General features: G+C 44.6%; 1 protein-coding gene across 1 annotated transcript in view; it reads right to left on the reverse strand.

The window, feature by feature from the left end:
- Window positions 1-12,319, reverse strand: part of PKHD1 (PKHD1 ciliary IPT domain containing fibrocystin/polyductin) — a 453,280-nt gene that overhangs the window by 412,945 nt on the left and 28,016 nt on the right. The window contains exons 11-14 of the mRNA XM_034648265.1: window positions 12,033-12,072; window positions 11,105-11,175; window positions 8,218-8,319; window positions 1,486-1,581 (exon numbers count right to left, since the gene is read on the reverse strand). Of these exons, the coding sequence (XP_034504156.1) occupies window positions 1,486-1,581; window positions 8,218-8,319; window positions 11,105-11,175; window positions 12,033-12,072 (309 nt within the window). The remainder of the gene's footprint in view (window positions 1-1,485; window positions 1,582-8,217; window positions 8,320-11,104; window positions 11,176-12,032; window positions 12,073-12,319) is intronic.

A 12,319-nucleotide genomic window follows, 5' to 3' on the forward strand; every position in this document is an offset into this window, starting at 1 on the left:
GTTGTTCCTTGTGAAAACCAAAAAAAAAAAAAAAAAAGGAAATAGATAAGGAACAAGCAGAAATTTAAGAGCATATTTTAATATAGCACTTGGATTACTGGAGAGCTGTCTTGATGCCTGTCCTGTGCATGGAAAGATGTTTGGGGCACCCCTGACCTCCCCTCAGGAGAGGCCAGCCGCACCACCCCTACCATCTCTAATGTGCCAACCAGCTGTTGCCAAACATCCCCTGTGGACCATGGAGCATCACTGCTTTATGTAGTAATTTGTCCTCCTTTCATAGAAGAAACTGCAGAAGGTCTTCATAAAGGACGTTAACTCCCAGGAACAGCTGCATTCAGGAAATTATCCTACCATCCATTACCCAAGTAGCTAAGGCAGGGACCACATGAAGGGGGCAGCTCTCTATTTCCTGACAGGAAGNGTCTTCATAAAGGACGTTAACTCCCAGGAACAGCTGCATTCAGGAAATTATCCTACCATCCATTACCCAAGTAGCTAAGGCAGGGACCACGTGAAGAGGGGCAGCTCTCTATTTCCTGACAGGAAGTACACATTCTCTCTATCACCTGCTTCAGTAGTTTTGTTGGCTTGGATGGGAGCTCTCCCTGAGTACAAATGGCAGGTCTGGGACCTGGAGAATGCTCCAGCCAAAGCTTTGCATGTGTTTTCACACCTGAACGGCCTTTCTTGAGAAAGGCTTCTCCCCCCACTGGGTTGCTTTCCCTGTGAGTGAGGAGCTTCTGGAGTTGAGCTCACTGTCTGTAGCTGAACCATGAAGTCAGCCCCTGTGGGGCAGGTGAGGAATACAGATGGCAGCCCGTGGTTCCAGGCTATGTAACGCACCAACCGCCCTTAGTCCCTAACTACACCTGAGCTTCCAGAGAAGTGCTCCAGGGCTGCGCTTTTCATCTGCAGAAAAGAACAAGTCGAACCTGTTTCTTGTCTTCCTCATTTCTGCCTACTTCAGGCATAAACTTGAGGCAACTGCACAACACATCCCGAATTCCCAAAGAAGCAGGCAGCCGCCCACAGGGAAAAAGAAATGGCATTTACATGCACCCCACTGTGCCCCACTCCCTGGCCTTGCCTGCTGCTGTCATTATGAGCACAAGGGAGGACTCTCCAATGCTCTGGTCTTCTTAGACAATGGGCTCCCAACCGACCCACAGTGTGGAGGGTGGCAGCTTAGGCATTTCCACCTGTAGCTACAATGTCTTGACTGCCGTTATGCTTTCTAGGTCAGGTCTCCCCTGAACCCCTCTGGCCATTAGTCTGGTGGGGACTAGAAGTGCAGTGTCCCAAAACATTGGAACAAAGCTAAGGGCCTCTCTGAAAGGAAAGACCTGACCGTGGTATCCCAGGCCCAGAGCTCACTGAGCCAACCAGTCAAACAGCTGAGACAGCAAACACTCATTTCTACTTCCCAGTCCCTCACGGTCATAACTGGAGTTCATTGAACAGCCGTGGTGATGACTTCCTTACCTGCCTGAGGAGCAGTGAGCCTCGCACCTTTTCCTGGAGCCCTAGTGGTGCACTCAATCTTCCTGGGAGACACGTGTCTAATATCACATGGAATGCCTGAGGAGCATTTGTCAAATTAGATAAATGGATAAAGAAAGAGAGAGAGAGAAACAGGCATACAGATGTAATGGCAGGACAACACGGCCACACTGAAGTGGACAGGCTCCTATTCTAAGGCAATGAACTGGATGTGGATAACATAGCAAATGTTGTCCCCCCAAATGAAGGGGGCCAGGAAAGGGAGAGCGCAGGGCAACGGGACATAGGGCAGCTTATAGTAATCAGAAAGAAAACCAGGCAAAGCAATGCCATTCACTGAGAATGCGCCCAACCACTCAGCTGACCGTGGGAGGATAAGTATGACATGAGATGATGAGGACACTTTCCTGCATCCTTGGTGTCGCCAACTGGAGAAACCTCCCACCTGGCAGGACAAAAGGTCCTAGAAGAGTCCCACAAAAGGATTAGCCAAGAGGTCATTCCAGAAGAATCTGCATAGCAAATGAGTGTCCACTCCATCTTATAGAAAGGGCTAAGCAGGGAGGGTGGGGAGAAGGTTGCCTTTCAGTAGGAGTAGACCTTTGTCAAGAGGCAGCTGTACTTTTCCCTTCTCTTCATTCCCAGGATGAGGACCCCTGAGGGAATTGCCCATGAATTATGAGTGTGTCCACAGAACACCCTGTTCCTCAGGACTGCAATCCCACCTGGTCTCAACGAAACGGGTCAAATACCTTAGGGCAGCATGGCATGAGTTGTAAGAGGCAAAAATTGCTTCCCCCAGTCTCTCCATGCTGTAAGAGATTCATAATCTCCTATAGCATTTAAAACTAGGAACTATTTTCAGCCATTTCACCTTAGTTACCTGCTATGGTAACCTGGGCAGGATTGTCAAAGAAGTCTCCTGTAATTGTGATGTCTGTTCTTCCCCCAAGGCTCCCAGTTTCTGGAAACACTGAAAGTATTTCTGCAAAAGAAAAGAAAAAAAAAAAGTAAGCTTCCGAATATAGACCAGAATGTGACCTAGATAATAATATAATAATAGAAGGCTATCAATAATGTATTCTTTACTTGAACTTTTCTAAGATGAGCAACGGATGGAAATTTTTCTAGTAATAGTCATTTAAAATACATATAAGGACTCATCTATAACAATATGTATAATATATATAGGATCAATATTGGAAAGTGACTGAACTCAGTCACTCACACTAACAGAAATCCCTACACNTCATCTATAACAATATGTATAATATATATAGGATCAATATTGGAAAGTGACTGAACTCAGTCACTCACACTATCAACAGAAATCCCTACATACCATGATGCTTTCTTAAGAAATCTGTCACCAGAGCTCAAGTACTCAATTTATAAGTGACAGAATAGTAGGTGATACATTATACAGGAATCAACTTTGGATGCACCAAGCAAGGCCTCATCACCCGTATGAGTCTGCAGTTTGCACTAAGCAAAAGAATGAATCCCACCACGGTCTTCAGGNTTTATAAGTGACAGAATAGTAGGTGATACATTATACAGGAATCAACTTTGGATGCACCAAGCAAGGCCTCATTCACCCATATGAGTCTGCAGTTTGCACTAAGCAAAAGAATGAATCCCACCACGGTCTTCAGGAGCCTTGCTCTCCTCCCCTCCTGCAGGCTCCTCCCGCTGTGTGCACTCACCACCTCGAACCTGTTCTTCCATGCTGTCTCCTGACTGCTTCAAAAACCCACTGTCATATGCCACATGTCCCCCAGAATATAAGATTTTCTGGTCCTTTCCTCTCCTATGATCCAACTTTGACAGTTCTAAGTTCCATTCCCTCCAGGGAAAAGAGGAGTTGTGTTCTCCAATAAACTGAAGATACAGAGAAGCTAATCATGAATGGTTATGGAGTTTATCAGGGCATTTCTTACATAACGCTGCTGCCCAGGAAACAGTACAACTATGACATCCTGGGCTAGTGACATTAGAGAGTGCACAGGAAAGTGCACAGGGGAGGTTTAGGAATAGAGTNTCTGACTCTCTCCCTAACACTCCCCCACACACTGAACACAGCTGAAAGGTTTTCCTTTGAACATTATTGATGTTTCTCAAAAACCATGATAAAGATGTATCATTAGGTGCCACAAGGAACCACAACGATTGCCACTTTAAAACTATACATTGGTGGTTAAATACCTAGTTAGTTAGACTTCTGGGACAATAGAGACTACTCTTTTCTGTTCACAGATTTTCTTCCCTTCTTGGCTTCTTTGATGTCTGAAATTCCCTGAACGGGGAACAAAGTCTTTCATTCCACAATTGAGTTGAAATTTTAAATGGCCAAATCCTTGGAGGAAGTCACGGAATGGCTGGAATTCACATTCAGGGGTCATGACCAACCTCTTTGAGAAGAGGTTTGAAAGGAGAAGAGAGATCCATCACATGGTAAAGAATACATCCCTCTGTATATACGCTGAGGGCACATGAAGGAAACAGTGTGTCTAAGCAATTCAACTTTTTGTATTTTTAAGACCACTTAAGAATATTACACATTTTGGCCATGTCCTTGAAGGGATTAAAAATACTCAGAACAACACTAATAGGAAAACCATAACCACATTGCCATTGCTGCTATAGAAAATGTCTCTTGGAGACCACAATAGCTTCCCCGGCTATGTGCCAGCCATTGGGTTGACCTTTGACACTGGGTGCTTGTTTCAAATGACCAAAAGGCATATTCTTGCTTCTTTCTTTGGCATTGGTTTCACGTCTTAGCCATGTACCTACAGCACGTTTTACCCTGCTCTCTACCAAGTCCCCTGGCTTATCCAGCTCAGTGTTCCAATTAATAGTCACCTCCCAAAGCAGACTGTAAACCAACTTGTAGAAAATATAAATTTTACCAATTGATCAAAAGTTCATGTGCACCCATAAAAGGCTTGTTGCACTAGCATGACCGACACTGGTTGAGAATAGTGGTCAAACTACTGTTGAATCAGTAGCTGTTCAAATTTCTCCCCTGGGAATCTCATGGCTTGTTGTCTCCTAGTCTCACCTAGGCCAGTAAAGACATTTTTGATAGGAGCTCCACTTTTCCTACAGCATACCTGAAGGGCTGCCCTTCTTTTGACCAAAATCCATAAGGTGAACTGGCATTAGGAACAATCTGCCACTGGTACCCAGGGGTGGCTGAGGTGAGATCCAAGCCCTCGACAGCATCTCCAACTTCAAACAGAAGCCCTCGGTTGCCTGTAAGACATGCACACCTCATAAACATCGGAGGACATTCGTCCCCAAACTGGGGAACTACTTTACCTCAGATAACAGAGTGAAGGTGATCCAGATACTATCTACAGTGATGAGTCATCGGAGATCCAGGCGGAGTAGTCATGTGAGAGGTTCTCCAGATAATACAAATGTTCTGAAAGCAGAAAATATTGCGTAGTGTAGGACTGGGCCTCTTGGAAAGAGATACTTGAGAAGGAGCAGTAAGGGGAAATCTTTTCAGAGGACCACAGAAGGGTAGGGAGCCCCTTCTAATGGGAGTGTCAGGGAAAGAGAAGCCAGTCATGGGGAGAACTGACAGAGAAAACAACTGCTATGATTGAGTAAAGGAGGACAACATAATCATGTGCACTGACTTCTTTTGTTCAGTAGTGAACTTATGTATCTTTTTCTTTTAAGATTTTATTTATTTATTTAGAGAAAGAGCTCACGAGCCGGGGCGGGGGGAGGGCAGAGAGGGAGGGAGAAGCAGACTCCCCACTAAGCAGAGATCCAGATGCAGGACTGGATCCCAGGACCCCAAGACCATGACCTGAGCTGAAGGCAGATGCTTAACCGACCGAGCCATCCAGATGTCCCCTCAGTATCTTTTAAGGTCTAGTTTGGCCTGGGAATTCTATTCCTTACAACCCCTCTTTCCCAGAAAATCAGCAATCCTTAAATTTTTCACATATCATGGCTCTAATTTGTGGACTCACACGTGGAACAAATTATGTGGTGTGCTGCCAGTACATGATATTTTCAATGATATTGTACTTATTAACTTATGTTTCATATTAAGCAAACCCTGACACCATCAATATTGCATGCTAACTCGTACTGAGGGTACAGCTAGGGAATCATCCCCTGTGAATTCGGATTCCAGCACTGCCACTTCCCGCACGTGCAGCTTTGAGCAAACTGCTTAATGCCTTCATTTTCTTGTGCATCAAAACGGGGACAACAATAAACAGAGATCATGCACCAAAGACTGAGGGAGATGGAGTTATATGTCAATTGTATCTAAATAAGGCTGGGGGGGAAATGAGTCAATTTAATAATGCTGGCAAAAAAAAAAGAAAAGAAAAGACTAAGGGAGCTTAAAATATATACACAAAAAGCCTGAAATATAGTAAGTACTCAGTAAAGGATCGCTGGGGTAATTATTATTATTTCAAACTAGTATTGTTGTTCCTTGTGAAATCCAAAAAAAAAAAAAAAAAAAGGAAATAGATAAGGAACAAGCAGAAATTTAAGAGCATATTTTAATATAGCACTTGGATTACTGGAGAGCTGTCTTGATGCCTGTCCTGTGCATGGAAAGATGTTTGGGGCACCCCTGACCTCCCCTCAGGAGAGGCCAGCCGCACCACCCCTACCATCTCTGATGTGCCAACCAGCTGTTGCCAAACATCCCCTGTGGACCATGGAGCATCACTGCTTTATGTAGTAATTTGTCCTCCTTTCATAGAAGAAACTGCAGAAGGTCTTCATAAAGGACGTTAACTCCCAGGAACAGCTGCATTCAGGAAATTATCCTACCATCCATTACCCAAGTAGCTAAGGCAGGGACCACATGAAGGGGGCAGCTCTCTATTTCCTGACAGGAAGTACACATTCTCTCTATCACCTGCTTCAGTAGTTTTGTTGGCTTGGATGGGAGCTCTCCCTGAGTACAAATGGCAGGTCTGGGACCTGGAGAATGCTCCAGCCAAAGCTTTGCATGTGTTTTCACACCTGAACGGCCTTTCTTGAGAAAGGCTTCTCCCCCCACTGGGTTGCTTTCCCTGTGAGTGAGGAGCTTCTGGAGTTGAGCTCACTGTCTGTAGCTGAACCATGAAGTCAGCCCCTGTGGGGCAGGTGAGGAATACAGATGGCAGCCCGTGGTTCCAGGCTATGTAACGCACCAACCGCCCTTAGTCCCTAACTACACCTGAGCTTCCAGAGAAGTGCTCCAGGGCTGCGCTTTTCATCTGCAGAAAAGAACAAGTCGAACCTGTTTCTTGTCTTCCTCATTTCTGCCTACTTCAGGCATAAACTTGAGGCAACTGCACAACACATCCCGAATTCCCAAAGAAGCAGGCAGCCGCCCACAGGGAAAAAGAAATGGCATTTACATGCACCCCACTGTGCCCCACTCCCTGGCCTTGCCTGCTGCTGTCATTATGAGCACAAGGGAGGACTCTCCAATGCTCTGGTCTTCTTAGACAATGGGCTCCCAACCGACCCACAGTGTGGAGGGTGGCAGCTTAGGCATTTCCACCTGTAGCTACAATGTCTTGACTGCCGTTATGCTTTCTAGGTCAGGTCTCCCCTGAACCCCTCTGGCCATTAGTCTGGTGGGGACTAGAAGTGCAGTGTCCCAAAACATTGGAACAAAGCTAAGGGCCTCTCTGAAAGGAAAGACCTGACCGTGGTATCCCAGGCCCAGAGCTCACTGAGCTAACCAGTCAAATAGCTGAGACAGCAAACACTCATTTCTACTTCCCAGTCCCTCACGGTCATAACTGGAGTTCATTGAACAGCCATGGTGATGACTTCCTTACCTGCCTGAGGAGCAGTGAACCTCGCACCTTTTCCTGGAGCCCTAGTGGTGCACTCAATCTTCCTGGGAGACACGTGTCTAATATCACATGGAATGCCTGAGGAGCATTTGTCAAATTAGATAAATGGATAAAGAAAGAGAGAGAGAGAAACAGGCATACAGATGTAATGGCAGGACAACACGGCCACACTGAAGTGGACAGGCTCCTATTCTAAGGCAATGAACTGGATGTGGATAACATAGCAAATGTTGTCCCCCCAAATGAAGGGGGCCAGGAAAGGGAGAGCGCAGGGCAACGGGACATAGAGCAGCTTATAGTAATCAGAAAGAAAACCAGGCAAAGCAATGCCATTCACTGAGAATGCGCCCAACCACTCAGCTGACCGTGGGAGGATAAGTATGACATGAGATGATGAGGACACTTTCCTGCATCCTTGGTGTCGCCAACTGGAGAAACCTCCCACCTGGCAGGACAAAAGGTCCTAGAAGAGTCCCACAAAAGGATTAGCCAAGAGGTCATTCCAGAAGAATCTGCATAGCAAATGAGTGTCCACTCCATCTTATAGAAAGGGCTAAGCAGGGAGGGTGGGGAGAAGGTTGCCTTTCAGTAGGAGTAGACCAAGAGGCAGCTGTACTTTTCCCTTCTCTTCATTCCCAGGATGAGGACCCCTGAGGGAATTGCCCATGAATTATGAGTGTGTCCACAGAACACCCTGTTCCTCAGGACTGCAATCCCACCTGGTCTCAACGAAACGGGTCAAATACCTTAGGGCAGCATGGCATGAGTTGTAAGAGGCAAAAATTGCTTCCCCCAGTCTCTCCATGCTGTAAGAGATTCATAATCTCCTATAGCATTTAAAACTAGGAACTATTTTCAGCCATTTCACCTTAGTTACCTGCTATGGTAACCTGGGCAGGATTGTCAAAGAAGTCTCCTGTAATTGTGATGTCTGTTCTTCCCCCAAGGCTCCCAGTTTCTGGAAACACTGAAAGTATTTCTGCAAAAGAAAAGAAAAAAAAAAAGTAAGCTTCCGAATATAGACCAGAATGTGACCTAGATAATAATATAATAATAGAAGGCTATCAATAATGTATTCTTTACTTGAACTTTTCTAAGATGAGCAACGGATGGAAATTTTTCTAGTAATAGTCATTTAAAATACATATAAGGACTCATCTATAACAATATGTATAATATATATAGGATCAATATTGGAAAGTGACTGAACTCAGTCACTCACACTATCAACAGAAATCCCTACATACCATGATGCTTTCTTAAGAAATCTGTCACCAGAGCTCAAGTACTCAATTTATAAGTGACAGAATAGTAGGTGATACATTATACAGGAATCAACTTTGGATGCACCAAGCAAGGCCTCATTCACCCATATGAGTCTGCAGTTTGCACTAAGCAAAAGAATGAATCCCACCACGGTCTTCAGAAGCCTTGCTCTCCTCCCCTCCTGCAGGCTCCTCCCGCTGTGTGCACTCACCACCTCGAACCTGTTCTTCCATGCTGTCTCCTGACTGCTTCAAAAACCCACTGTCATATGCCACATGTCCCCCAGAATATAAGATTTTCTGGTCCTTTCCTCTCCTATGATCCAACTTTGACAGTTCTAAGTTCCATTCCCTCCAGGGAAAAGAGGAGTTGTGTTCTCCAATAAACTGAAGATACAGAGAAGCTAATCATGAATGGTTATGGAGTTTATCAGGGCATTTCTTACATAACGCTGCTGCCCAGGAAACAGTACAACTATGACATCCTGGGCTAGTGACATTAGAGAGTGCACAGGAAAGTGCACAGGGGAGGTTTAGGAATAGAGTGAGGGTCTGGGGGAGTAGAACGAAATTTCTAGAAATGACTCCTGAGCAGAATCTTAAAGCATGAGTTAGAACTGGCCAAGTGAAGGAGAGAGAGGGAGGAAAGGGTGTTTAAATAAAGCAAGTGATAGACTGAGTGTGGAGAGAAGTTGAGTTTCAAGTCCATTTCAGTGTTGCTGGAATATAAGAGGGAAAGACAGAGCAGGAGAAGCAGACAAGGAGGAGACCAGAGTCTGGTACCTGGTACCATTTCCTATAGTGGGTGGCCAGCAGGGGAGAGGCATAAGGTGTGTGTTTGGTGTAGGGCATGGTGGTAGCAATGTTGAGCGTGGACCAGCAGGGGACAGATGGCAAATCGGGGTCCCTGGGAACCATTGTGGCAGGCCAGGCAAGAGATGATGAGGTTCTGAATTGAGGCAGTGGTTTTAGAGATAGAGTGGATACATCTTTAAGAGATCGATGGGAGGTCTAATTGCAATGAGTAATCTACAACCATATCAAGAAACCTACAGGAGGTAAAACCAACAGAAACTGGTAAATGAATGGGTTAGAGATGAGAAGAGAGGAAAATTATAGATGAATCCCAAGACTCTTGCTCATCTCCCTTTCTCGACAGCTTTTGGAGTTAGGACAGACACCATTTTGTCCAGTTTACGGATATTTAATTACAGCTCAGAAAGCCTAAATGACTTAACCAAACTCAACGGGTAATTGAATGCCAGTCCTCAGGGAGCTCTTCTGGGAGCTCTCTGTCATTGTCCACAAAATGTCATTGTCCACATCCCCTCTCCTATAGCCTCCTCTGCTCTGAGAAAGTTCTGGCCTGAGAGTCCTCATCCCAAGAAGACATTGGTGCCAAAAACGTGAAATAGCTATGTGCTTGGAGATACCTGTCAGCCTGTGTGGCATTCAGGGTTCAATAGTGTTAGCCACACTCACAAGAAAGCTTGGGTCAGGTGGCCAGGAGAGTGTACTTTCCATTGTATATTGCTTATGTGCATAAAATTTCAAACTGGATCTGCATTTTCTAGCACCGAAACCTTTGGTTTCTTTGCCTCTCTGGGTCTGTTTCTTCATCTATAAAATAAGACTAGCACCGTCTGTCTCATAGTTGAATTAAATAAGTATTGCGATCGCATGTAAAACACTCAGCAAGCCCCAGCTACGCTTCTCTCGGCCCTCACTCTCACCATCCCCGTGGGCACATCTTCAAACTGACTCCCACAGAGACTAGTTACACTGCTTCAAGAAAATAAAGGCAAGGGTTGCAATTCAGCTTTTTACACAATGAGACTATCTAGAGAGTGAATGGCATTTGCCCCACCGCCTATGCAATTTGTTGCACTTTTGCTGAAGGTCAATCCTGCTGCCCCAGGAATGTGCTCCTACCTCACAGACACATCGTCAGTGGTTTTATGATCGCTGTCGAGACTCAGATCTAAGCACCCTTCTTTAGTGGTCAACTTCCTACTGCCGAATTGGGTTCGCAATTTCATGCAAGTTTCCAATTTTCAGCATTCATTTTTTAGCACAGAGGTTTGGGTAGCCACACCATAGTTGAACATCAATATCAGCAAGTCATAAATTGTTGGATGAATGCTCAGAGGTGGTGTTAAAGTAACTGGAAAGACACACTTTTGTACTTCTCGGGGCCACCCCATTTCTGTTATTTCTCAGAACATAGAACAAGGATGACCTCCTTTCTTTCATTCTGTTTGTATCCACAAACTTTGTATAAAGTCTATGATTGAGTCTCTTTTGATATAGCAGTGAAAGCTGACACTCACACAAGCAACTTCTTCTCATCCCAAACCCAAGGGTCACCCATCATTATGGGGACGGCTTCAGGTGCTCATGGTTATAGACAAATGGTGCCAGGAGAAAGGGAAGGAGGATCCAACATTGCGTGAGGCATGGGGGCGGGAGTGAGAAGTTCAGCGAGAAGGGCAATAGTACCTGAGTATGTCTGGTACAGGAAAAGGTCCAGTTTAGCACTGACCAGCCATGCATTCTTGTGTACCATGGACCTTCCAAGAGAAAGTTCTGTTTTAGATGAAAAAAGCATTCGAGATTCCATTTCTTAAATCGGCTGTCTAAAACGAAGATTGGGGGCCAACCTCCTCTGATCTCTAGTACAGTTTTGATACCAGCTCCCTTTGATGAGTAGAGAACGACACCAATGGGGCAACCTGTGTTTTGTGATTTCGAAAGTTTTTGATAATAATACCTACTTACAGAGCATCACAAGTTAGGGAAAGGTGAATGTGAAAGGGCCTGGTAAGGAGCTGGCCTGTAGTTAATTCTCAATAGATATTGGTGTTATTCCTCACTAAATTCAAGAGAAAGAGAGAGAGCCTCCATACCTGCAGCTGTGAGCTTTAGGTGATGTGTCACTATCACCACAATGGGATGAATATCAACTAGAGAGTTTGCTTTTAAGGAAACCCCCTGACAAATTATATGGTGTCAGAACACAGGTGAGGCATGCAGAAACCACTCAGAATCATTATTTACTCTCCAAAACTCTATGCAATTTGGATCCTTTCCATCTTGAAGAAGGCATTTCCTGGAATGGTACAATGCATTTCATGGAACAATGTACTGTTTTAAACTGACAGCATTATGAGATTACTTAAGACCTAATTCCCACAATTTTATCCTGTCATTGCATTGAAACATTTACATTACCTCAAGACAAGTGTGTAGGACACAATTATATTCACCTAAGTAAAAGAAATCAAGTGGGTACAGGGGGTTTCATTATACTATTCTGTTCCTATATGTCTGGAATTTTCCATTACAAAAGATTCGAAAAAATAAGCAAGACAAGAAAGAGCTCAATAATATAAGGTGATGATAAATTTGCTTGTTTCCAGTTACTTACTTTCCTTTGTTAAATACTGAGAAACTAACATTCTGGGAGCCTGTAACAAAAAGAAACAGACATTAACACAGGAGTCTGCGTGTATCACCGGGACCAGGCCATTGCTACCTTAAACCCAAGGACTCCAGATATCACCAAGTTACCACCTAAACCTGTAATTTCTTTAACAGTGCCCAAAATAAACACCTCTGAGACTCAGCACCATCACTGTTGACCTCCAACAGTAAAAGGATAAATGTGGTAGCACATAGCAGTTATAATTATACTTAACATGGTAAATCCAGCTG

This window comes from Ailuropoda melanoleuca, chromosome 19 (genome assembly GCF_002007445.2).
Source record: "Ailuropoda melanoleuca isolate Jingjing chromosome 19, ASM200744v2, whole genome shotgun sequence".
In the NCBI taxonomy this organism is placed as follows: domain Eukaryota; kingdom Metazoa; phylum Chordata; class Mammalia; order Carnivora; family Ursidae; genus Ailuropoda; species Ailuropoda melanoleuca.